This window comes from Fusarium fujikuroi, chromosome FFUJ_chr03 (genome assembly GCF_900079805.1).
Source record: "Fusarium fujikuroi IMI 58289 draft genome, chromosome FFUJ_chr03".
Classification (NCBI taxonomy): domain Eukaryota; kingdom Fungi; phylum Ascomycota; class Sordariomycetes; order Hypocreales; family Nectriaceae; genus Fusarium; species Fusarium fujikuroi.
Window position 1 is genome coordinate 3,422,910 of NC_036624.1, and position 25,436 is coordinate 3,448,345.

Sequence of the window (25,436 nt, forward strand, 5' to 3'; positions counted from 1 at the left end):
TTTGGTGGAAATTTGCAATGGTTATATGCGCGCGCTGTCCTTGACCTTTCCTTTGTTTATATTTTAAATTCTCTTTTTCACCTGGAAGCGCTTACATGTGCTTAAAATATGGCCCCAATAGATTCATACTCTGGTAGCTTCTGGGAAGATTCTCAAGTAGCTCAGAGCATTACGAACGTATTAAGTTGAAGTGGACCAAGGAAGCATCTGTATATATATGGTTCCTCTTCCTTGAATAAGACTGTATTCCTAGGCATTATGCCAGGGAGACTGCAGACTAGGAATGGCTACATGTGGTAGATTAAAAGAAGAACTGTTGCCTTTTACATGCCATTTTAAAGCCAGTCGCTTGAAGTGGTGACGATGTCTTGCTGGGCGCACGAAAGTGGGTTCTAAATACTGTGCTAACGCCGGCTTCTTCTACCAAACGCATCTCTGCCCCCTTCTATGCTCTTGATATCCTTGTCGCTCAGGCGTAGTTCTGCCCCCTTGAGTCTACCAACTCCCGGTCGGTCGACAGGAACATCCCTTCCCCTATCTCTACGCCCCTTCTTCTTACCAGTCTCTCGTTCGAGGATCACTCCATTCTCCTTGGCTTCTCTCCGGCGCTTTGCTTCTCGCGCGTCTGCTGCAGCAACAATACCCTTGCGCATGTTCATGGGCATCTTTTCTTGCTTGTGAATCGACACTTTGGATCCTAGAGCCTGGACGCGCAAGTCCGTAGCCTTTTGACGAGTGCGGCCTGTAGCAAAAGCCTTTGGTGCAATAGTGGTACCCGATGCTGAAATGGCCGGCGCGAGAAGATGCGATTCTGCAAGGAGTCGTCGGAGTTCAAGGTCTTGGGCTAAAAGGGAGGGTGCGTCCTCGGGGAGGGTGTTTGAGGGGGATGAAGTCGCTGATAGAGACTGCTCGGTTTTGGGTGTTGTTTGCTCTGGAGGTCGTGATGACTGGGGAGTTTCCTGTTAGTGCCATGTCCTGGAGTGATCGATACGACGCAATCCATACCATGAAAGCTTTGAGCTCTCGTTTTGACATTGCCGCTTGTTTCGGCGGTTGCTTGTTCGAATGGTCTACGACCTGTATTGTTGGACTATGTTCTTCCTCTGTGACAGAGTCCTCGTCGGAGAGGCCACTCCATTCGCCGTCGTCCCCGTCACTGTTGTTATCCTCATCTTCCTCGCTCTCGATGTCGTTGCTGCTTCCCTCATGGTTCGCCTTCTTGAATTTCGATTTAGCGGCTTCTGCCTCTGGCAAGGGCGCAAATTCCGCCTCGAAATGTCGTCTGAAAATGGCTGCAGCATCTTCTTGGGATATTAGAGGCTCAGGCTCAGGCTTGCGCTTGCCTAAGATAGCCATTGCGGGCGGATTTGATTCAAGGTCAGCAATGGTAAGCACCGGGTTGGGAAAATGATGTTGCAAGGAAATTTTGGCTGCTGCTGAGGTATCGAGTAATTTTCAGCCTCGCATCCCACTATAACAAGGCTGCCCCGCTATGGATGCCCGTGATCGAGTGGTAAGGTATACCTACGTACCTACCTAGGTACGGGGTAGTTTATGATCATGGTAAGTATTACAAACAAAATAAACGCTTGGTATGTGATATTTAAGAATCAAGAAAAGCCAGTGGTGTTTGGGAGACCCTTTGATGTACTCAATACTGATTATCTTATATATGCCCGGTCTAATGGTAGGCCGATATACCTACTGACCTTGTAAACGCCCGGAATTCATTGAAAGTGATGTCAAGTCCCATGGTATCTATCATGCCAAAACGCCAAAAACACAGTATAGGCGGATCAAACTTTTCCAGCAAGCCTTGCCCTTCTCGAGTCCTCTTCTCTCATGGCCTCGCTCTTTGCTAAGAAGTCCTCTCTGGCCATGTATGAATCTTTGGACTTGCCAGCCAACTCAAGCTCATCCTTGATGCCTTCCTTGTCCACGTAACCAGCCCAGTCCATACGACTCTTCTCGACAACATTGAGTTTCTTGGCTTGTGCTTCTTTGCCAGCCTTGATCCGGGCGGCCATTCCGAGATTCAGATCTGCCCGATGGGGAAGAAGATCTACCTGAGGCTCGAAGGCTGATCGGAACGCCTTTCTGGTAATGCTCTTTTCAGGGCTATTTTTGGGCGCCTCTTGACCTTGTGAGGCAAGATAAAGCTTTGCTTCGGCTGAGTCACGCGGAACCAGCTTTTCCTCTGTGTGAATTCGACCAGCAAAGTTATACGTGCGTTTGATTCGTATCATTGTTGACGAGTGGTCGGATATTGTTGGGTGCGATTTGTTCTCAGCTGAGTCGCTTGGGTTGTTGATGAAGTTGGTACTTGTGTCTGCGTCGTTGGGTCGCTCGTCCTTGTTTGCCGGAGTTGGTGGTTTGGATATCATTTGCGCCCATAGCGCATCAACATCAATAGTGACTGGTTCGTTGTTTGTGGCATATTGACGCTCTTCTTTCCTGGTAGTCCTTGTCAGTGAAACGCACCGAGGGATGTAAATACTAGAGACATACTCAGCGGCACGCTGTCTACGAGTCTTGATCAGACCGCCCTCACCCTCGTCGTGGTCATGTACGCCTTTTGCTTGCGTTTTCTTACGACGCTTCTCACCCCTTTTTATGATTGCCTCATCACCCGAGTTGTCATATCCTGCATCGGCTTCATCGTGTGGGCGACTTCTTTTGTTGGCTGTTTTGTCGCTGGAATCTTCTAAGTCAGAGTGATCGGAAGTCTGGTCGGGCGAATCATCCAGAGCGAAGTCTGAGTCTTCTGAGGATACATATAAGTCATCTTCGTCCAATAAAGAATCTGGAGGCATTATGGCAAATGTGATGTTGAAACTTGGCGCCCTATTATATCTGTCGCGTGAAGTTGAATAACTCAGTGAGGTAAGGTGCAGATCTGCGCGGGTTTAAGAAGTGGGTCGTGGTAGGTAGCCAATCAAGCAATCAATCAATATATGCATTGCATTCATCACTCACCTAATGATGGTATACACGAAGTATACTCCTTGTGGGGTGCTTGCTTTAATCCGTACCTATTCAGCGACTTCATCTAAGAGCGATATCATGAACTAACCCTAGTGTTTGGGTAAAACAAGAATGCACCTGTACCATGTGGTTATTCAAACTCCAAGGTCCTTTCATTAAGAGTGCGAGTAAATCAATAAGGGAGCAGGGGTACTTCCAGATGGGAGAAGCTACGGCAAACCGATTATTTCTAGGAAATTCTACTCGGTAGCAAGGATAGACGACTGATGTATTTCTTTCGTAGGGATGCGTATAGAGTACCTGACAGTGCATCTGGCGGTGAAATGAAAACGGCGCGAGACCAAACTTCACCATATTGACATGCCTCAGTCACAACTGGTTACTCGTCCTAAAGATAGTGAGAACTGTTATCGACTATAGAAATATAAGAGACTACGCAGACTGGCCAGTACCAACGATCACGGTGGCTTTCGTAATAGCAGTGAGTGAGAGGATGTATCATTTCATGTGCCTATCTAGTAGATATTCTTCGTCATGAACTAGGAGGAAAAGAGCCGGAGAACCGGGGTGGTAGACAAAGCCAGCCAGCGCCGCGCCCAGGCAAAGTTCAACCAGACCAGACCGCCTGACTGACTGCCTGACTACTTCTTTCGTAAATGACTCCCACCTTCTCGGCCCCACGTAACCTTCTTCTTTCTTTCTTTCTCTTCTTCCTAATTGGCGATTGATAACCAAACTGTTTGCCATGAGTTCCGACGATGATTTCGAGATCAAAGTTTCCGAACTGGCAGCAGACGATCCTATGAGAGCTTTCTTGCCCACATCATTTGGGAAGAAATCGAAAGAGACAGATGTCGCAGCCCAAATCGAAAGAAGTCGCAGAAAAGTCGCAGAAGTCAGTGGTGGAAAGAAGAAGAAGAAGAAGCAGCAAGATTCTAGTGATGACTCCGACAGCGACAACAGCGACGATTCCGACCAAGATGAATTCCCTCTATCACACGAGCTTGTTCTCAAAACCCACGATCGCGCTGTCACCACAGTCTCACTAGACCCAGCAGGAGGACGCTTAGCAACTGCGTCCACAGACTGTACTGTCAAGTTGCATGACTTTGCTTCTATGACTCCCAGCACGCTGAGATCTTTCCGATCCGTCGACCCCTACGAAACGAAGGCATCCGACGTTAACTCGCAATCGCATCCTATCCACCGCATAGAATTCAACCCTCTAGCAGGAGGCGTCTTGCTTTGTGTGTCAGCGCATCCCCAAGCGAAGATACTGTCGCGGGATGGCGATATTATTACCGAATTTGTTAAGGGAGACATGTACCTTCGTGATATGCACAACACCAAGGGCCACATATCCGAAATCACGACTGGCACCTGGCACCCCACTGACAAAAACTTGTGCGTAACTGCGGGTACAGACAGCACACTGAGAATTTGGGATATCAACAATAAGCGGACGCAGAGAGATGTCGTTGTGTTCAAATCCAAAGCCGCTGGCTCTGCTGGTCGAACCAAGATGACCGCTGTTGCGTGGGGATCTTCACCCCAAGGAAACAGCAACGTCCTTGTCGCAGCAGCTTTGGATGGCTCGCTGGTCATGTACAGTGGCAATAGTCCTTTCTCACGACCTGCAGGAGAAATTCGCGACGCACATAAACCGCAATCGTGGACCAGTGGCATTGATGTATCGTCCGATGGTCGCATGGTAGTCACAAGAGGAGGCGATGATTTGATCAAACTATGGGACACTCGTAAATTCACGAAGCCTCTTGTCACAGTCGCGCATATCTCAACCTCAGACCATTTCCCTACGAGCAACATCAAGTATGCGCCAAACTCGACAAACATCATCACGGGCTCCGCGACCGGCCATCTCCACATTCTGAATCCTGGCAATCTGCGCGCAGAATATGTCACTGAAATAACACCTGGGTCACCACTAATAACAGTGGATTGGCATCCCAAGATTAATCAGATCGTTACAGGTTCAGCTAATGCCGAGACTCATGTCTTGTACAACCCGCAGATGTCGAATAGAGGCGCTGTAGACGTCATGTCACGAGCACCGAAGAAGCGGCATATTGACGACAATCCTGAATTAACAATGGACCAGTCTGTTGGCGTATCTGGTGATGCGATTGTAGTGCCAGGTGCGACAAGAAGCTCAAAGCCATCTGGGGTTACAGTATCAGGCCGCTCGAAAGATCCTCGACGCCCCTACATCCCCCAACAGACACCATTTCAGAAGAACCAGCCGGACGAGAAGCTCATCGCAGAGAATATTCCTCTTGCGCGCATGCTGCACGAAGATCCACGAGAAGCTCTACTGAAATACGCAGACAAGGCCCAGAGTGACCCTATGTTTACGAAAGCCTGGAGTAAGACGCAGCCACAAACCCAATACGCGGAGCTGAGCGACGAGGAAGATGGTCCCGACAAGAAAAGGCTCAAGAGGTGAGACCACTAACACATGCTGGAGGTTATAGGGGGCTTAAGATTGTGTCTGGAACATACAAGAGCCCAGTAAGAGCCTACGACGTCCTTAGGCCTCCCCAGCTCGTGTTACGCGGTAATTGATTGATTTGAAGCCATCCACTTCTCGCTACTCGGTGAGATAGATCTAGTCATCTCGGTAAAAATAACACATTAGCTTTTCTCCCTCTTCCAGGCAGAATAGACTCTATTTCTCTTCTATCCAATATCAACACCCAGAAAATAAGCCATTTGATATATGCTTTTATCATGAGTCAACCATTCCTTCTGCTTATTGGTCCTTATGAGCCGAAAGAGCACTCCGTATGTATTTTTGTGGGCCTGACACCGGCGTTGATTGATTGGCTGCTGATCTTTTTGACATAAATACGAGCCTTCCAGTAGGCACCGCAGCATAAGTCAAAGTCGTGATCTTTAAGCTGCATTATCAAGGGTACTTTGGTTTGTCCTATAGATGTATGTGAAGAAATACATCCTTGATACTGATATTTTTATGGGATAGACCCTAAAGAGATACCTCGGAGGTGCTATTTGGCTCATCAGGGATATAAAAAGACTGCTGTATTTTCTTCAGTGTGACTGCACCAGAAGATTCAGTCCAGCCAATGCAGCATAAGAATTTTGATTACGTAATACCCCTTCTTGGCTGCCTCAGGCGCACCGCGTAAATTGGGGCCGCTTCAATCTGACAGGGGGGGGGCCGTGCTGAAAAATACTCTGGCTGGCCGACTCAAGACCGCACCAACCATCACGCTGCATCTTGTTCAGTTGTGCCTTCACCACTCCCCATCATCAACCGGCGAGCGCGCGCATCCAAAAAATCGCCAGGGCCCTTTTAAACCATCGGCTCTCATCGAGAGAGACCACCGAATCCGTGTTGCACGCGATTTTTACGCCGCCCCGATCCCCTGTACCGATTCAATACGCGCTTTGTCGCCACATCGCACACTTTCCCTTCAGCATTCGACCTTCGGACCATCGAGTGTCCATTCCCGTGCTTCTAGCAACTCACTGCAACCGCCGCGTTCCAAACTTGAAGGTTGCTCCACGCCAAGGCTATTCCACGCGCCATCTCCAACGTGTCGCCAATTTCTTGACGAATCCTTTCAACGTGTTCTTGAACATTGTCCTTTTTGCTTCGATTCCGACGCGTTCATTATCCCTTAATTAATTTCTGCGTCAAGCATTCGTTTTCGCGACGCCGAAGCACGTCCCATCTTGCGCGACATGCCCCATAGGTAGCTGCATCTTCACAACTAATTAACCGATTTGACTATCAAAAAGTCAACGCGCCGTACACTTCATTCACCATGGCGTCGGTGCATGCACCACATGCTGTTCAGCACCCAGGCGCGCCAATGCCTGCTGGCGCGACCAAGCAACAGGCAGAAGAAGTTTTCAGGGTATGCTCTCATTATGGACTCTTTCTTCTTCTTTCAATACCATTTATTGCCTCGGACTATCAATGCTGATACATCATATAGAAACTTAGGCAGATGAAGGAGCAAGGCGTGCCACCGTCGGACCCTGAATACATCAAGGCTTCACAGTTCTTGATGAGTTTCCAACAGCAACACACCATGCGACGTAATCAGCAGCAATTCCTGCAGCAGCAACAAAAGCAACAGATGCAGAATGCAACAAACGGTACGCCTGCAAACGGTGTTATGCCTGGACGTTCTATGCAGCAAGGTTCGCCCCAATCGACTCAACCCCCTTCTAATCCGCTCGGTGCCTCCGCAATGCCAAACCAAACGACTCCTACTCCTGCATCCACTGGAACGTCTCCATCGACTGCACCATCTTCGAACCATTTCACGCAGCAACAGCTCGGTCTACTTCGACAGCAGATCCATGCTTTCAAATTGCTGGGGAAAAACGCCGGAGTCTCTCTACAGCTGCAGCAGGCCATATTCAACCAGCGCCATCGTAGGCAAGCCGCCATCGCCGATGCTGCGCAGGTGATCCAAGCGACTAAATCGAACCAGGCAGATCCCGAATCCACTAAAGATGGACAGAACGGACCTGGAGCTGTGACAGAAGACGAGGGCTCGGACATTCCTAAGGCGCATACATTCAAGACAGTAAAGTCCCCCTATGGCACCAGTATGATTCGCCCCGAAATCAAGTACTTTGATCATTCACAACGGAAGAATCGCTGGTTTATTCCTGGTGTATTCCCTACTGGTATTGATTTTGATCATTTGCGATACGAACGAGAAGTTGTTGTCTCGAACAGGATGAGACAGCGATATGCCGAGTTGAAGAATCTGCCCGGTGACTTGGCCCACTGGGACTCTTCCAAGGAAACACTAGAGGCCGACGACTCTCTCAAGCGAAAAGCAATAATTGAGATGAAAAGCATAGCTCTCTACGCCAAGCAACGGGCTCTTCGGGATAAGATCGGACGTCAAATGATACATTACGATAACCTCGCCATGACCACAAATCGATCCGGTTTCCGCCGAATGAAGAAGCAGAATGTCCGTGAGGCTCGTATTACCGAAAAGCTCGAGAAGCAGCAACGCGATGCCCGCGAGAACCGAGAGAAGAAGAAGCACACCGATTTCCTTCGAGCTATCTACACCCACCGTCAAGAAATCCAAGATTCTGCTTCTTCGCAACGTAACAAGTCGCACAAGCTCTCTCGTCTTATGTACCAGCAACACTTTAACATCGAAAAGGAGGAGCAGAAGCGTATCGAGAGAACGGCCAAACAGCGTCTCCAGGCTCTCAAGGCCAACGACGAAGAGGCTTACCTTAAGCTTCTTGACCAGGCCAAAGATACCCGTATCACGCACTTGCTCAAGCAAACCGATGGCTTCTTACATCAACTCGCGTCATCAGTCAAGGCTCAACAACGACAGGCAGCCGAGCGCTATGGTGACGGGGATGATCCGCAGATGGATGATGCCAGTGATTACGATGAGGACGACGAAAGCAGCAAGAAGATCGATTACTATGCTGTGGCACATCGCATTCGTGAGGAGGTTACCGAGCAAGCCAACATGCTCGTGGGCGGTAAGCTCAAGGAGTATCAAGTCAAGGGTCTCCAATGGATGATCTCACTCTACAACAACAATCTGAACGGTATCTTGGCTGATGAAATGGGTCTCGGAAAGACCATTCAAACTATCAGTCTAATCACTTACCTGATTGAGAGGAAACAACAGGCTGGACCATACCTTGTCATTGTGCCTCTGAGTACGTTGACAAACTGGAACTTGGAATTCGAAAGATGGGCTCCTTCTGTGAGCCGTATTGTCTACAAGGGACCTCCCAATGCTCGCAAACAGCAGCAAGACAAGATTCGGCAAGGAGGGTTCCAAGTATTACTCACGACATATGAGTACATCATCAAGGATCGCCCTATTCTAAGCAAGATCAAGTGGTTCCACATGATTATTGATGAGGGTCATCGAATGAAGAACTCAAACTCCAAATTGAGCTTTACCATTCAGCAATACTATCATACCCGTTTTCGACTCATTCTCACCGGTACTCCTTTACAAAACAACCTCTCTGAACTCTGGGCTATGCTCAATTTTGTTCTGCCGAACATTTTCAAATCTGCAACGACTTTTGATGAGTGGTTCAATACCCCCTTCGCGAACACTGGCGGCCAGGATAAGATGGAACTTACCGAAGAAGAGCAAATTCTCGTCATCAGGCGTCTTCACAAGGTCTTGCGACCCTTCCTTCTCCGCCGTTTGAAAAAGGATGTCGAAAAGGACCTTCCCGACAAGACAGAGAAGGTCATCAAGTGCAAGTTCTCCGCCCTTCAGTCCAAGTTGTACAAACAGATGGTCACCCACAACAGACTCGTCGTTAGTGATGGCAAGGGCGGAAAGACTGGTGCTCGCGGATTGAGCAACATGATTATGCAGCTCCGGAAGCTATGCAACCACCCGTTCGTTTTCGATGTTGTAGAAAACGTCATGAATCCTATGAACGTCAGCAATGATCTCTTGTGGAGGACAGCAGGAAAATTCGAGCTGCTTGACAGAATTCTCCCTAAGTATCAAGCAACTGGGCATCGAGTCTTGATGTTCTTCCAGATGACTGCGATCATGGATATCATGGAAGATTATCTGCGTTACAAGCGATTCGAGTACCTCCGATTGGATGGTACGACCAAATCCGACGAGCGCTCCGACTTGCTTCGAGAGTTCAATGCCCCTGACTCTAAGTACTTCATGTTCTTGCTATCCACCCGCGCAGGTGGTCTTGGCCTCAATTTGCAGACCGCTGATACCGTCATTATCTACGATTCCGATTGGAATCCTCATCAGGATCTGCAGGCCCAGGATCGTGCTCATCGTATTGGCCAGAAGAATGAAGTCCGGATCCTCCGACTCATCAGCTCCAATTCAGTAGAAGAGAAGATTCTCGAGCGAGCAAGATTCAAACTTGATATGGATGGCAAGGTTATTCAGGCTGGTCGTTTCGACAACAAGTCATCTGAGACCGACCGTGACGCTATGCTTCGAACATTGTTGGAGACTGCTGATATGGCGGAATCCGGTGAGCAAGATGAGATGGAGGATGAAGAACTCAACATGCTCCTTGCGCGCAGTGATGATGAGATAACTGTGTTCCAGAAGATTGACGAGGAGAGACAGAGAACTTCGCCCTATGGCAATGGACCAGGCAGCAAACCTCGACTTATGGGTGAGGATGAATTGCCAGATATCTATTTGAATGAGGGCAATCCTATTTCGGATGAGACGGAGGATGTTGTGCTGGGTCGTGGTGCGCGTGAACGCACCAAAGTCAAATACGACGATGGTCTCACTGAAGAGCAATGGCTTATGGCTGTGGATGACGATGATGACTCTCCAGAAGCAGCTGCGGCTCGCAAGCAAGCCCGAAAGGACAGGCGAGAGAATAACAGACTGAAGAAGTCTGGAGTCTCCAACTCGGTGGACGAATCGCCATCGGGTAGTAGAGCAAGCACTGAGGAGATTGAAACCCCCAAGAAACGAGGTCGTAAACCAGGCAGCAAGAACGAGAAGCGCAAGGCCGAGGACGGTAATGATGAGCCTCCTCCTAAAAAGCGACGTGGGCCACAAGGACGCCCCAGCAAAGTCAGTCTGGAGTCACGACTTCCACCACATCAGCGGGAAGTCTTACAAAGGAGTCTCCGTAACTTGTACGATGCTCTAATGACTTTGGAGGTGGACGATATTGAACCCCCCGAGGATGACGAGTCGGATCCTGGCAAGCGTCTCATCATCGGACCCTTCGTCAAACTGCCTCCCAAGCGCGATTACGCGGACTACTATCTCATCATTCAGAACCCTATCTGCATGAACCAGATACAGACTCGGATCAAAAAGGAGGAATACACATCATTAAGTGGACTGCGAAAGGACATCGAATTGATGATCCGCAACTGTCAAACTTACAACGAGGATGGAAGCATTCTGTATCAAGATGCTAAGGTCATGAACGTAAGCATAATCTGTCTGTGGTTATTCGTCTGATTTGTCGCTAACGTGTTGTAGGAATTCTTTAACTCCAAGTACCAAGAGGAACTGGTGGCGCATCCTGAACTTCAAGAACTTGAAGAAGGGGTAAAGGACAGTTCAGTGGCGCCCTCTGGAGGAGGCGGCACTCCGCAGCCCAGTGGCACCCGGATCAAACTGATTTCTAGTGGCTCGAAAGAAGCAAACGGCGGTAGCACTGCTGCTCAAAGCGACGAGGAATGACAGATGCGGCTGCCAAGGGACGACTCTTGATCGACAAGATCGGGCCGCAAAATAGCCTGTAGAGTTGTATCGCCCAAAGCGGCGATTGTTTGATGATATATGCAATGGCGTTCGGCAGGACAGGTGTCAATAAACAACATGCGATCAGGGACAGGGAAAGAGAAAGCGAAGGGAATCGAGGACCAAATACCATACACAGCCGACGCATTGACGGAAGTCGTTTCATGGACCTCCCAATGGACGACTCTGGAGGGCGTCAAACCCTGCAAGGGGATGGCGAATTTGCACTGCGTGTTTAGATAAATAGTAGGATGTATTTTAATTAGAAATCTTACATGCAGTAACTTTTATTCATCTCTCTATCTATAACAGCGACAGCGGTGGTGATGATTTGATGCGATAACAGTCTGAGTTTGATAGTAAGTACAGGTCAGGTGTCTTGGATTTGATGCTTCCTCAACCCAGCTCAGCTCAGCTCAGCTCTGCTCTCTCTGCGCAACAAACCTAGACTTGTCCTCATTCGCCACACTCCCAACACGCCGACAGTCTTAGCTGGACCTTGACCAACATCTGCTTTCCGTTAGGGCGATCTTAATGGACAAAACTTCATAATGAAGAAGACGCTGCTTCTTTGTTTTATTCATGGTTTCAAGGTATACACATCCATAGCGTGCCTCTACCTCTCGCTGCCTCGTGTGTCGTCATAGTCAGTCTCAGCCATAATACTAATTTTATCAAGGGCGGCGAAGACACGTTCGGTGTTGATTATCAATTCACCAAGGACCTACGCGATTTGGTAGGGCAGGCTTTGCCAAAGGTTGATGTTGAAGTGGTTGTCTATCCCAAATATGAGACTCGTGGGGATTTGGGCAGTTGTGTGAGTCGCTTCCGCGACTGGTGAGTATTCCTTAGTGGACAGCTGCTGTTACAAGGGCATTAGCTAAAAGCGATTGCCATAGGCTTCAGAACAAGGTCATCGACATGGAGGTCGCAGCTGGCACACCGTCGCCAACGATAGAGCCTTCGGTGCGAACCATCCTCGTCGGCCATTCCATGGGTGGCATCGTGGCGGCCGAGATGCTTATCGGCTTAGCTTCTGAGAAGCCTATCTACACAGAAGACGGTATTCAAAAGACCGAGAAACCAACCTTTAATTCCCTCATGTTTCCCTACATCCAAGGTGTTCTCGCCTTTGATACTCCTTATCTTGGCATATCTCCTGGTGTGGTAGCTCACGGTGCAGAGGATCAGTACCAAAACGCTGCACAGGCTGTAGGTGCAATATCGCAGCTGAGCGGCCTCGGAGCATCACTCTGGGGCGCCAAAGCAGCAGGCTCCCCTTCAACGTCGCCCGCTCCCCCAAAGATAGCTGGAGCGCTGCCAGCTCCCTCCACATCTGGTGGCAACTCATGGCAAAAATGGGGCAAAATGGCTATGTACGCTGGCGCAGCTGGAGCGGTAGCAGCTGGTGGTGCTGCAGCATGGATGAAACGCGACCAACTCGGTGAAGGTTGGTCTTGGGCGTCGTCGCATCTCGAATTCGTGGGATGCCTTGCTAGAGGAGAAGAACTGCGCAAACGAGTGGCGTGTCTTCTTCAGTTGCGAGAAGAGTTAGACGTGGGCTTCGCCAACATATACACTCGTCTTGGTAAAGCAGCGCCGTCAAAGCAGATCAACGTCGTTGGTACCGTATTGGGGCAGGACAGGACATTTTGCAATCTTCCCAAAAAGCAGCCTGGAGGGGTGTGGATGGAAGCCATCAACAACAAGGCAACGGACGAGGCTGGAGCACATATGAGTAAGTCAAGCCGCTCGAGAGGCAATCGCTGTACTGAGACTTTTTCCAGATATGTTTACGCCGAGAGAAAATCCCGAGTACAACAGATTGGCACAGGATGCCACTGAAGTGATTCGTGGCTGGTTACAGAACGGCTGGTATGAGACGAGTGCTGAAGAACCACTCCTGTTGGAAGACACACCATTGACTGAGGACGGCCTTTTGCCCGAGACTCCACAGGTCGAAAAAGCTGTTTAACCTGCTGGATTTCTGTTTCTTTAGTTAGATATATCTACACCTAGACTATGTATATATGAGTGTTTGTGTGTGAATCACATCGAGGTAGTTTTTGGTTCCCCAAAGTCTTCCAGTTGTATGCTATTCAATGGCATTCTTCTCTCCTCTTTTCTTTACCGTTTAAATTCCTTTTATTGAGCCTTCTGACCCTGTGCTTTCAGATTTCGCATGACCTTGCGCCTCTGGCTCATCAAATGTGTATACAAGACATAAGATCCTGTGCTAGGTCAGTATTGCAGTCGCACACTCAGCCTCTTTTAGCTTACCAGGAACATAGATAACCAAGACGGCGTAAAGTGCCCACTTATAGAGCTCGTTAATGTTGCCCGCAGGATCAGTGGCGAACCAGATGAGCATACATTCACTCAAGATACCAATGGGGTAGAGCACAAAGAAAGTGTTATAACGCAACCAAGTAAGAAACTTGGGCTGGTAGCCGGACAGCGAGAGAGCGAAGAAAGAATAGCGGATAATCTCGGTGACGGACCAAGCGATGAGCATGGAGGAATAAAAGGGCGAGAGGGCGAGGAAGGGGAATACATCGACGATGGCCCAGACGAGCAGGAAACGCGAGGCGACCTGCATAAGAGTGGTCATAAAGGAAGCACGGACGACGCCTGTAGGGGACATTTTATGTTAGTATACACCACAATGCAATGTCAAGAAGCAGGGGAATTATACCAAGCATCGAATGCAGCACCTCCAACCCAGCCAGAGTCTGCGTCCATTTTGTATATTGGCCAATATTAGGATAGACGTACTCAGGCCCGTAGGCACTGGCAAGCATGGCGGTGCGGCCGAGCACAACAGACCATTGCACAGCTGAGAGGAAGTTGTAGAAGATCAGATAGGCCTTGTTTGCTGTTGAAGCCTCCTGTTTCAGGGGTCGTTTTGCGGCCGCAGTATTGGAGTCCATTGCTGCTAAGATCTGGGAGCCGGGAATTTCAAAGTCGAGCAGTAGACTATAGTTGGATCGAACAAGTGACTGCGAGTCAAAGGCAAAGTTGAAGCCTTGTGTTGGTGTGAGTGTTGACGATGGAAAACGGATGTTGAGTGTGGCATTGAATAAAGAAACCTCGAATTTCTTTATTGGGTTTAGCGCCTCGGTGCTGGGTGTTTTTGGTGGGGATAGCGAGTCGCCTAACCCACTGCAATCCAGATTCACATGCTAATGAATATCTACGTACACTCTAGTCTAGGTGCTCTCTATGAGACAACATTATCACAATACTTCACCGTCGCTTTTGGGTAGAAGAATTCTTCTTTGATCATGATTTGGCTAGTCTCGTACTAACACTATGCCATCTGAATCCAGAGGTACTCAAAGAGCGAGGCCTGTGTGCGTGGCCATGATGTTCTTAACAAAGCCGACTCTCAATACGTCGCAGTCAGTCTCTGGACCAGGTAATCACCACTATTGATACCTTCGTACTTCTTATCTTTCTCCGTACTGAACGTCCCCGGGATCGCCTCAATATAGCTTTTGAAGTTGGGGTTACAAAAGTATCTGCTACCAAGTCAGCCCGGAAACGCCACAGTAAAGCACTACTATACTCACGCAATGCTGTATCGAGGTGGGTATGATTCAGCTTGCTTCTGCGGTGGCTCAACAACTCTATGGATAGTGCTCTTGATGGTGTCGTTACTCCATCTCGCAAGCAAGTCGCCGGCATTGACGACGACTGTGCCCTCGATTGGTGTCGCGTCGACAAACTGTCCTGTTGGACTCTTGACTTGGAGCCCCCCTCGAGCATCTTGGAAGAGAAGAGTGATGGATCCATAGTCCTATTCTGCGGTCAGGTTGTGACTCGTAGGATCAGAAGAACTTACGCTATGTGCACCAGCTCGAACTGTGCCTGGCTTTGCTTTGAAGATATTGGACTCAACGGCTGGATAATGCAATAGCCGCAGCGTATTGTCTCCGACGTCGACAAAAGAGTCAAAGAAGCTATCATCGAGCCCCATTCCAACAGCAATAGCTTTCATGACCTCCACGTGCAGTTGGCGACACTTCTCAAAGAATCCAAGCATATCCTTTCGAAACCCAACAAGGTCGCCGGTTTCTTCAAGCCATCTATTCGGACGTCCGGGTTCATCTTCACGGCCAATCTCAAGACTTTCTTTCAAGTCCGGCAAAGCGGCACGCACTTTCTCAACCTCCTGGATATCCTTGAGCTGACTGACTTTCTCGCGTCCAGGGGCGGAATAGCCTCGGTTTGCCTCTGGAGTTGTCCAGACTACCTCCATCTTCTTCTCCAGGGGTTCCTTGAAGAAGCGGGCTGATAGATCAAATGCATGCTGTAAGTCTTTGGGGAGGATGGGATGGTTCTTGAGATAGATGAATCCAGCTGTTTTGAAACCGTCGAGAATGGCATTGGCCGTTTCGTTACGCTCCACAGGAGTTCCGCCGAGGAAGCGCGAGAAGTCAATGAGCTTGAAACAGGAGAAGCTTAGTTGGTAAGAGCTACAGTCTGCTGGGCATTGGATTACTGACGGGAATTGACAGACCCTCCTTGCTCACGGCTAAACCCGAGGCCATGGCAATGGTACTCGTAAAGGGAATCTAGTCGACAAGAAAAATGGATGGAAAAGGAACTAACTGCAGTATTTCAAAACAGGTTGCATAGAAAAACTAGTCGTGAGGGACGTCTTTGACTCTGGTGGCATCTGCTAGCTACATATACATAGGCACAACACCTCTAATACAAGCCGATAAGCGTGACGGCACATTCCTCGACTTGGCAAGTAGAAACGAAAGAGGCTTGCCGGCGGCCAACGCCTAACCCCTCAACGGTTACTGATAAGCAGGTGATACGACATCGCAAGGTTGTAGTGATAACAGCCATGCGGGGTTGGTATCGATCTCAATCGCTCCCGAGTAGCATCTCATGCGTGTCTCTCAACTTGGGTAACCCGATTTGTTGATCTGCAACGTTGCTACAGCTTGGCCCGCAAGACCTGATAATAAGTGTGTGCTGGCTGTGCCTCATCCAGACATTCTAGCTTGCTTCTTTACTCACTCGAAGCTTTGTCCAATTTCCATTCTCACACTCCCACCATCGCCTCTCTTCTCAGTAGCTGAAACACAATGTCGTCCTCTTCTTCCCGCGTGGTAGACATACATACACACATGTACCCTCCCTCATATATCAAAATCCTGGAATCGCGTTCTCATATCCCCCTCGTCCGCAAGTTTTCTCAAGCACCTGATCCAAGACTCATCCTTCTGGAGGCTGAGGTCAAAGCATTGGAGGAAGCGACACAAAACCCTGAGGCAAAACCACCTGGGCGACCTCTAACATCGCACTATGCATCGCTTGCGCAAAAGTTGCACTTCATGGATACGCACAGGATTGATATATCTGTCATATCCCTAGCGAACCCGTGGCTAGACTTTCTGAGCCCGTCCGAGTCAGGCGCAATCGCGCAGTCCGTCAATGAAGAATTCTCGCGCATGTGCAGCGATCACCCTGGAAGACTCTTTTTCTTCGGAACACTTCCTTTGACAGCAGCTCTCGAGACTGTCCTCGCTTCTATAGAACATCTTCGGATCCTCAGATACTGTCGCGGGGTCATTCTGGGCACTTCAGGGCTCGGGAAAGGTCTAGACGACCCTGATCTTCTCCCCATCTTCGAGGCTCTCGCAACAACAGGACTGACTGTCTTCCTACATCCTCACTACGGTCTCCCGAATGATGTCTGGGGACCTCGAGCGAGCGCCGAATACGGGCATGTGCTTCCCTTGGCCCTCGGCTTCCCTATGGAGACAACAATCGCTGTCGCTAGGATGTACTTGGCTGGCGTTTTCGACAAAGTCCCAGAACTGCGCATGATCCTCGCCCACAGTGGTGGAACCCTACCTTTCCTTGCTGGCAGGATCGAAAGCTGCATCATGCATGACGGGCAGCTGCTTCGTGAAGGCAAGCTTAACAAGGGCCGCCGAACAGTGTGGGAGGTATTGAGGGAGCAGATTTATCTCGATGCTGTTATTTACTCAGAAGTTGGGCTCAAGGCGGCTGTCCAAGCTAGCGGTGCTGATAGGCTTATGTTTGGCACAGATCACCCCTTCTTTCCACCACTTTCGACTGATGAACAGGGTGAATGGGAGAGCGTGAGCCTGAATGCGGAGGCCATTGCTCTTGCAGTGGGACAAGACACGGGGGACTTCAAAAACGTCATGGGGATGAACGCTGTCAAAGTATTGCGGCTCGACGCTGAATCATGATTCTAAGGGATATATTAGCGTGAGATAGAACACTGCGTATAGACATAGTTACCAACCCGATTCCGTATCCTTTCTCTAAAAGACCTTTACGAAACAGATGCATGCTCCGCAAATCGAACTTCAGCCTGGTGTATCCTCGTTTTTGCATCAAGTAGACCTTGCTCCGCTTGTTGGTACTCTTCAGGGGTCCCTTCTTTCTGCCGTGAATTCCTGACTGCCTGAACCGCGCGGAGTTTGTCGCAAACAAGCTCCCAGTAAAACTTTTGTTCAGTACCGAAGTCAACCGGGAAGTCCCCTGGTACGTCCATGACACCATTGATTGGCCCAGGTGCTGGCTTGCCGTCTGCAGCCTCCGCGGCCCTTCGTGACTTGCGCAGAAACTTCTCTCTCGCCTCGTCCTGTTTCTTCTTCTCTTTCTTCTCCTTCAGTCGTCGGCGTGCTTCCGCAAGGTCTTCGACTTCTTGCGCTGCAGCGGCTTGGCGCCTTTCCTCTTCCTCGCGCATGCGCCTCTGTTCAACCAATCGTAACCTCTCCTTCTCGATCTCTTGTTTCTCCCGCTGCTCCTTTTCTGCTCTCTGTACCTTCCAAGCATTCTCTCGCGCCTCGAGGTCATCAACAAAAGCCTTACGCTGCTTGTCCATAGTCTCGCGCTCTTGTTTTCGTAGCAGGACAGCCTTGATGGCGCCGTCGTAAGCGCCGCGCGCCCCTGGCTCGGATAGGATGTCGCGGGCGCGTTCGAAAAGCTGCCATTTTTCCGCATCGAAATTGTCGCCTGCTTTGTCGGGATGGTATTTCAGAGATCGCTTGCGCCACGCGCGATGGATGTCTTCCTTGGGCGTCAGGGCATCGATGCCAAGGAGTTCATAAAGATCTACATCTTTGGAGGCATATTCTTGAGCGAATTGCAGCAAATCGGCGGCTTTTGTGTCAGACATATCGGAGTCTGCTGGATTATATGTGGCTCGTAAATAACTGTTCGAGTGTGGAGAAAAGCAGAAGCTTTGGACAATACCTAGGCAGGCTTGGTTGAAGAATCACGAAAGCACGTGACCTCGGAGCCATTAAGCCTTTGAGATGGAACTGTACTCCGTAATGATATTTGATAAAAGGCTATTAAGGTGGTTGAAAATCTCATGTCTCAAACAAAGTACTTGTTATGATGGATTTCCCAAATGCGAGGCGTTGACGCCTCGTATGGCCCGAAATATGTACCCACCATAAACGCAAGAAGACTTAATACGGTCTTAGAACAAGGTGAGAAGATACTGTCTTCAGAGAGCATGTTAAACTCATTGTCGGATATCATAAAGTAACGTAACATTATCTAAGTCTTTTCACCCTTGGGACTGGAGTCAGAAGAGTTCTGCCACCTCCTAACCACCAAGCCAGAGCCTTCAACTATTTACCGTGTCCGCAAAATGATACACATTCGGTGATCCTGCTGACAAGCTGAGTAAGTATCGCTCATAGGGTCCTAAAGGCTCTTCAACCATTATCCGTTGTCTTGCCTCTTTGGGGCCATCATTCTCATTGCCAACGTATTCCCAAACCCATCGCCCCTTCGACCAATCGTTAGGATGGCCCATATGATCTTTTCCACCGTTCGGACACCAATCAGGCTGGAATGGAACTGGATCGGTATATTTCTCCCGCGTTCGTTTGAGTTTCCAGTTACTGAGCAAGGCTGGGCAGTCCCAGACGTGGTCATCATTCAAGCCGAGGCCTTTGCAGACAAGCCTGATTCTTACGGAGCTGTGTATTCGCTCGTTTGTATCAAGAAGGTATCTTGACTTATCGCATTTCGATTGGCGGTCAGTTGGCCTATACAGACCTGGTGTACGAACTGTTTGGCCAGAGAGTTTGTAGAGGAGACCTGGAGCTTTACTTATTGTCCCAAGGCCCCAAGGTCTAAAGGGGCGGTTGTTCTCGTAGATTGGGTTGATCGCCCACTGGCGTTTCTTCGTCTTCTCTCTCCTCTTCCTCGACTTTATACTGAGTTTTGAGGGGGTTTTGTGGTAGAATTTGTTGGATAACTGATGCCCTTGTTTGTATGTATTTGCTGTTTGCCTTAGTTGCCTATAAGCAGGAAGCCTGGTTAGGCAGCTATAGGCAATCTTGATAGGTGAATGCCTGAGGACTATTATAAATAGTCCTCTCTTTCCGTAGCTAGCTTAGAAGAATCAAGCCTTTCCTTTTCACTAACTGAATTTGAAGTTCTGGAAGAAGCATCGTTCTAGTGCAGGGAGGTCGAACTCAACCCCAATTGAGGCCAGTTGGTCCATCATCCCTATCTCGAAGTCAGTCTCTAAGAACATGGTTGTTGAGTATAAGCCGTATGGAATCCTCACATGCAAGTGTGATGTTTGACATGCCCTGGTCTTCCCATCCGCCACCACAGTTACCATGATTCCCAGGAAACCATACCTGCCTGAGATCCGTTGTGTATTTGTTCTCCGGGAGCCTCTCCCAGACTGCTGGTGTGAAGGGGGGTCTTGTTTCATCTAGGGCGAGGGCCTGGAACGCATGTTCAATTCTATCTGACAGATTTGTGTCATGCCACTTGAATGTAAGAAGCTGGTCAGCAATCCGAGTTCTTGAAGATTTGGAGGTGAGACTTATTCATCATTGTCGGCACGAATTCCCAGTTTCTCCAGCCATAAAACTCTAGGAATTCCGAGGCTACCCACGGTATCCCAGACACCCACTGCTTTGATGGTGATGATGTCACCTTGTCCTTCACTCCGCCTCACACGAGTGTAGCCGAGTTGTTCCAAGCGAGCCCTGTAAACGTCCGCAGCGTCCTCTCCTTTGGGTTTATCAGGGAATGGAATGTTAGGGAATGGATCTTCATAATCATAGTCCATCCAATGCTGCATATCTTTGAAGATAGGGTAGAAGAACTCAACGCCCTCCCGTGTGAGTAGGCCTAAATTGCCAATCATACCTGCCACAGACCGGACTGTGAAAGCACCTCGGGAGAAACCAACGAGTATTATCTCATCGCCATCCATATAGTTGGAACATAGAAACGAATATGTTTCCCGCATACGCTAGAAGAAATGGTTAGCCAACATTCTTCATTATGATGCTCCAACACCCTCCCTCACCTCTGCGAGTCCCATACCAAAAGCACCGCCAGTAATACTATCGAGTACGTTGCTCCCTGTACCAACACCTGACTCATAGTTGACAACTTGAAGCTTGCCATCGCTGCACCTCTTCTCAAAGCAACGGGATATTCGAGTAACGTTGGAAGGTATCTGAAGAGAACCCTCTTTTCTTAGCAAGCCGGCTTCTTCGTAGCCATTGTCACTATCCATCCAGGTGCCATCGCAGCAAGCGATTAACCGCTTGATGGTCTTAGGGGTAGTCTCTGTCGCCATCGTCGAGATACAACCGCCCGTGGGACCGTGTGTTTCAGACACCAAGGAAATAAGGAGAGAAGGTATTCGTTAATCGATGGTAACGATGCAGACGTTCAGTGCGGCAGCTTCGACCATCAAATAAGGCCAGAACGGCAGAAAGCAATGAACAAGGCTGAAGACTCACAAATGCATCGCCGAGCCGTCAAATGTCGGCTCTGGAGAACTTTACCATCCATGAGATAATTTAAGCGACAGGCCAAGACCATCCCCGGTCTCAACTACAGGGCTGAGGCTCGCGAGATTACATAGGTAGTGTACAGTCAGACGATGATCCAAGTGTTAATTTCAACCTTCCTGTATGTAAGCCAAGGTCGCAGCAAAAGTACTTCATTCGATGTCGCTAGTTTAATTCAATTGCAAGACTACCTAATCAAAGTCAGCGAATGGCTCTTACAACCCAGCTCTTATTGTACAGGAGCTTGGGGAGGAAAGAAAACACAGGTCCTTAATCCTAAATAATAAAAAACTTAGGTAATATAGCCTAAGCTTAAGATGACTTTTACTAAATTTATTTTGATACCTTACAGTAAGGTTTGCTGTTTTCTTGCCCCCCGAGGAGGAGATATCCATGGCACACAGTTGGGGTCCGAAGCAATGCAAGCTGTTGCTTACTGCCTGTTTACCTACTAAAGAGGGCAAACACGGCGACTTGAGCCTTGTCCAACAAGATCCCGACCCACCTAATGCGTAAGGGCTAATTTGCTATGTATTTCAGTGATCAGCTCCGATGATCTTGTCCCTGGGTCTATGCCAGACTAGCCCAGTACAAACCTCAGCCCTTACTCCTGTTGGTCAGCATTCTTAGATACATTCGTTCAGTTTTCGCTCCAACCCGAATTCTGTGCACAGCCACAACACCCTGAAAGAAAATATGTAGGCTCAAAGTGCGATGATCAGTTTAAGAACTCATGACTGGTGGCAGTGTGAGCTTGCGCCATGTGTCACAATTTTGTCTTTACTCACTTACATAGGTAGTTAGTATGTATATTGGATATTGCGACAAGAAATCGACGTCCTACACGGACCAATAGATTCACTCCAAAGTGAACTCACCTCTGAAGGATATCATAAATACCTTCTAACGGATTGTTTCGGCCGTTGCCTTGTCCAGGAAACGTAGTCAGGAGGATCGCATAATCTGATTATTCCGCCATGCCACTGTAATAATATGATGCTGCCATGGCACGGTATAACCAGTGACAGGGGCTCTGTCTCAAAGAACAAAGTACGGTTTGGCATTGATTGAGAAAGAAGCTTAGTGAATATATTCAGATATGTCTCCAGCTGAGACATACAAGTATTGTATTTATACAGTATCTTACAGCACAACTTCATTTCTTACTGCTCTACTTTTCATTTCGCTGATTCTCAGCATCAAGACCTTCTCTCAACCACCCCGGCACAAAAGCCTTAACCTTTACTCTATTGCGGCTTTCCTCCTCGCCCCAATCTAGGACAAACTCGTCCTCGGGGTTGAAAGCCCCCGACGCCGCATCTCCCGGCAGTGTCACATCAGTCATGATCTCGAGGCGGCACAGCCCGAGCCCAATGTTTCCCACACCCTTGAGCCACTTGCCGGCACTTCGACCTCTTTTCTCAAATCGTCCGATGCTTGTGTCTCGTGGTATCATGTCTGTAGTCACGCTCTCAAGAGAAGACGTTATATCGTCCGCGTGATACTGAAGTGTTGTCGGCGGTGCATGCTCCATTTCGTAGACTACACAGGGCAGAATGCGTTTGCGAACTACACCACGATGTCTGGTGCGGATTGTAAGTTCCTGGCCAACATAGCAGCCTTTGTGGAAATCGATTCCTTTCATAATATCCATATTCGTTTCCTGAGGAAGAGCATGCTCTCGAGATATCTCATCCTGACCTTCGGGAATGCCATTTAAGTATCTTCGTATTGTGTAAGCTTCCTGAGTGCTTGGTTCGAGATCGAACTGGGGAGGGTGCTGATCCAGTTGCAGTAGCCGATACCCGAGACCGGGGGCTCTTGGATCCTGGAGAGAAAAGTTGGCCGACTTGACGATTGAGTTAGAGTTCGCAGAATTTGAGTCGTCCCACGCATGCCAAACTGTCGCCTCATCATTTTCCAATAAGCGAACGGCTAGCTTTGCTCTGAGCTTGTAACGTTTGATATGTTTCGCGAGCGTCGACGCTTGGTCTGCATCAACTTCAATCAGATATCCTGGCTCCTCGGCCGAAGCTCTTGAAGTATTGTGATTCGGGTAGATGAACACATCGTAAAGTACTCTGCCAGTCGCAGTCAAAAAAGCGGCATAGAACCCATCACTCCTCGGTTTTCCGTCCTTCGTGGTCACGTTGGCAGTCACAATTCCCTGCAGAAACTTTGCTGAGTCTGGGCCGGTGACGGATATGAGCCTTCGTGAAGTCAACGATGTGTATCCAGAAAGAGGCGGTGGGGGAGGAGAAAGCGAAGTCGCGTATTGGCGCCGTTGCAGCCGGTAAGTACGGCATGTGAAGCCCGGAGAAAGATCGTGAGCGAGGGCTCGCCTCGGGAGAAGTCGCATGATAGCAAATGTGCGGTTCTATCAAGACGTCGACATGTTTTACACTGAAAAGGCAACTGATTTGATTTGCGAAAAGCTACACAATGACGTACTGACAACGCTTGGTCCGTGCATTCGGCTCGCTCGCGGACTTCGGACTTTGGCAATCCACGAGAACAGGATCAACATCTATTCCCCAAGTCCGAAGTTTATTATGCGGAGGAGATTACTGCTTATCCTTGTTCCCGAGATCCAGGGGATTGTCTTTGGACATGATTAATAACTAATAGCTCCCGACGAATATCGTGGGTGTATCATCAGAGCGGTCAGCAGTAGCCGCAAGCAACTTATCTTATGTTGTCAGCAATATTTCCGAGAACTCTGAGATCTGCAATGGATTTAATAGCCAAGAGATAGTACTTAGAGGATGCTCTTGTCCAATACATATCGTGAATGCTAGCCCATTGACTGGCTGGCCTCATACCGCGTTGCCTCCCAGCAGGTCAGCAGGTCACCCCCAAGACTGGCAATAGATAACATTCAAATAGCGTGCTGTTGATCAGCAGACCCCTATGTTAGACTCAGCATCAACTAGTATATAAAGCTTATCAAACCCGCATGGTTTGCTCCCGCAGTCCCGATAACAGAAGGTCTATTACCTAGGTAAGCGTTTCGGCATGAGATCAAGTCTATCTCGGTCACACAGGCCACTTCCCCGGACTTATCTGAACCCCAGTGGCCTGATATCTGAAAAGCCAATGAGACGCGGTCCTGACGTCCGATTTCCGGCCCGGGATTGCTCGGAGAGAGAAGCGGAAAGATGTGGGCCATCTTCAGGTCCTGTGACCGACCAACGCCGGCCGATGCGACGCCGTGACTCCAATAATGTCCGTATCGGACCTTGTGTGAATTTTATCGACAGGTACTAAGGTAGTCTGGCCCGCAAAGAGTTACAGATTTGATACAGAGAACGCGCAACATAGACCCAGAAAACGCATAACGTTCCATGAAGAAGCTATGTGTTAAATAATTGCATGTATTTGACGATTTCACCATTCTCTCATACGATTCTTGCATTCTGATGCTGAGTTTTGTAGCATACGCGTATGCGTAACGAGCGATAATGAGCGATAAGGAGTGGAAAGGGCCTATCTGGTCTTATCAATCTCATGATCTGTGATCTTCCATCGGACCCCGGTTTCCCCCCAAACTCCTTCTAGAGATCGACTTTTAGCTCAACGGCCAATGCTTCCGAACACGAAGGCTGAAGCTTCCCCTTCTTCTCAGCTACGTGGTTATTGTGAAGAAGACCGTGCATAATCATACACAATGCCATGGCAAACAGTCCAGACACTTCGCTTAAGCAGGAAGCAGTCAATTCTCCTTTACCGCCTCTATCAAGCCAGTAAGGGGCTACTTGGGCTCATTCATTCGCAAACCGAGTCGATAATGGTGCATAGTACGTGCTTTGAAATCTTACTCCTCTAGGGGAGGAAAGAAAACAAAGGACCCCAAGCCTAAATGACAAAAAGACTTAGGTAATGTAGCCTAAGTTTAGGATGACTTTTTGCTAAGTTTATTTTGACACCCCACAGTAAGGTCCGCTGTTTTCTTGCCCCCCCGAGGGCTCCTGTAGGATGTCCTATCCAGTGCTGTCCTGCCAGGTCAGCCGTCGGTGAGAGACCCAGAAGCGGTCAGCTCAGCTTGCTTGAGCAAGACACGCCCTGGGCCCTTGCATGGTGAATGGTATGTACCTGAGATTATGGGGCCACGAGCCTCTCGGCTAAGAAAGCCAAGAAGGCAACGAGAGGATATTAGTGGGTAACGAGATCGAGTGGCCGGGAAACGTGTTCATGAATCTAAGGAATAAGAAAGAAAACTCGCGTCCCTTCTTTCTCAGGTCCGCCTCATCGTGATCCATCGGACAGGAGAATTCATAAGTTTATTGGGCGTCTCGACCCTGCCCAAGGTAACTAATGGAGCCCTGACCCGGCAGTACGTATG

At 49.0% G+C, this 25,436-nt stretch overlaps 11 protein-coding genes; 4 read left to right on the forward strand and 7 right to left on the reverse strand.

Annotated features, from left to right (window-relative positions):
* Nucleotides 1-404: 404 nt before the first annotated feature.
* FFUJ_03148 (uncharacterized protein) lies at nucleotides 405-1,356 on the reverse strand (the record flags this gene model as incomplete). XM_023574963.1 has 2 exons in its annotated part: nucleotides 405-947; nucleotides 1,006-1,356. The coding sequence occupies 2 exons, from the start codon at nucleotides 1,354-1,356 to the stop codon at nucleotides 405-407; spliced, it is 894 nt and encodes a 297-aa protein (XP_023428229.1).
* Nucleotides 1,357-1,796: 440 nt separating this feature from the next.
* FFUJ_03149 (probable SWR1-complex protein 5) lies at nucleotides 1,797-2,813 on the reverse strand (the record flags this gene model as incomplete). Its single annotated transcript, XM_023574964.1, has 1 exon — nucleotides 1,797-2,813. One exon carries the CDS (start codon nucleotides 2,811-2,813, stop codon nucleotides 1,797-1,799), a length of 1,017 nt encoding a protein of 338 aa, XP_023428230.1.
* A 917-nt stretch (nucleotides 2,814-3,730) lies between these two features.
* Nucleotides 3,731-5,449, forward strand: FFUJ_03150 (probable RRB1 protein, involved in the regulation of ribosome biosynthesis; the record flags this gene model as incomplete). The annotated part of the gene is made up of 1 exon (XM_023574965.1): nucleotides 3,731-5,449. The coding sequence occupies one exon, from the start codon at nucleotides 3,731-3,733 to the stop codon at nucleotides 5,447-5,449; it is 1,719 nt and encodes a 572-aa protein (XP_023428231.1).
* A 1,345-nt stretch (nucleotides 5,450-6,794) lies between these two features.
* FFUJ_03151 (probable component of SWI/SNF global transcription activator complex) lies at nucleotides 6,795-11,195 on the forward strand (the record flags this gene model as incomplete). XM_023574966.1 has 3 exons in its annotated part: nucleotides 6,795-6,887; nucleotides 6,969-10,937; nucleotides 10,992-11,195. 3 exons carry the CDS (start codon nucleotides 6,795-6,797, stop codon nucleotides 11,193-11,195), a joined length of 4,266 nt encoding a protein of 1,421 aa, XP_023428232.1.
* Nucleotides 11,196-11,806: 611 nt separating this feature from the next.
* On the forward strand, nucleotides 11,807-13,230 carry FFUJ_03152 (uncharacterized protein; the record flags this gene model as incomplete). XM_023574967.1 has 4 exons in its annotated part: nucleotides 11,807-11,848; nucleotides 11,935-12,092; nucleotides 12,155-12,993; nucleotides 13,043-13,230. The coding sequence occupies 4 exons, from the start codon at nucleotides 11,807-11,809 to the stop codon at nucleotides 13,228-13,230; spliced, it is 1,227 nt and encodes a 408-aa protein (XP_023428233.1).
* A 170-nt stretch (nucleotides 13,231-13,400) lies between these two features.
* On the reverse strand, nucleotides 13,401-14,185 carry FFUJ_03153 (protein tyrosine phosphatase-like protein; the record flags this gene model as incomplete). XM_023574968.1 has 3 exons in its annotated part: nucleotides 13,401-13,486; nucleotides 13,536-13,886; nucleotides 13,951-14,185. 3 exons carry the CDS (start codon nucleotides 14,183-14,185, stop codon nucleotides 13,401-13,403), a joined length of 672 nt encoding a protein of 223 aa, XP_023428234.1.
* A 405-nt stretch (nucleotides 14,186-14,590) lies between these two features.
* Nucleotides 14,591-15,808, reverse strand: FFUJ_03154 (related to gibberellin 20-oxidase; the record flags this gene model as incomplete). XM_023574969.1 has 5 exons in its annotated part: nucleotides 14,591-14,640; nucleotides 14,694-14,776; nucleotides 14,828-15,054; nucleotides 15,100-15,702; nucleotides 15,764-15,808. 5 exons carry the CDS (start codon nucleotides 15,806-15,808, stop codon nucleotides 14,591-14,593), a joined length of 1,008 nt encoding a protein of 335 aa, XP_023428235.1.
* Nucleotides 15,809-16,357: 549 nt separating this feature from the next.
* Nucleotides 16,358-17,494, forward strand: FFUJ_03155 (related to 2-amino-3-carboxylmuconate-6-semialdehyde decarboxylase; the record flags this gene model as incomplete). The annotated part of the gene is made up of 1 exon (XM_023574970.1): nucleotides 16,358-17,494. One exon carries the CDS (start codon nucleotides 16,358-16,360, stop codon nucleotides 17,492-17,494), a length of 1,137 nt encoding a protein of 378 aa, XP_023428236.1.
* An 86-nt stretch (nucleotides 17,495-17,580) lies between these two features.
* Nucleotides 17,581-18,429, reverse strand: FFUJ_03156 (uncharacterized protein; the record flags this gene model as incomplete). The annotated part of the gene is made up of 1 exon (XM_023574971.1): nucleotides 17,581-18,429. The coding sequence occupies one exon, from the start codon at nucleotides 18,427-18,429 to the stop codon at nucleotides 17,581-17,583; it is 849 nt and encodes a 282-aa protein (XP_023428237.1).
* Nucleotides 18,430-20,109: 1,680 nt separating this feature from the next.
* FFUJ_03157 (uncharacterized protein) lies at nucleotides 20,110-20,877 on the reverse strand (the record flags this gene model as incomplete). XM_023574972.1 has 2 exons in its annotated part: nucleotides 20,110-20,544; nucleotides 20,602-20,877. The coding sequence occupies 2 exons, from the start codon at nucleotides 20,875-20,877 to the stop codon at nucleotides 20,110-20,112; spliced, it is 711 nt and encodes a 236-aa protein (XP_023428238.1).
* Nucleotides 20,878-22,265: 1,388 nt separating this feature from the next.
* Nucleotides 22,266-23,453, reverse strand: FFUJ_03158 (related to Putative transferase CAF17, mitochondrial; the record flags this gene model as incomplete). The annotated part of the gene is made up of 1 exon (XM_023574974.1): nucleotides 22,266-23,453. One exon carries the CDS (start codon nucleotides 23,451-23,453, stop codon nucleotides 22,266-22,268), a length of 1,188 nt encoding a protein of 395 aa, XP_023428239.1.
* Nucleotides 23,454-25,436: the final 1,983 nt, after the last annotated feature.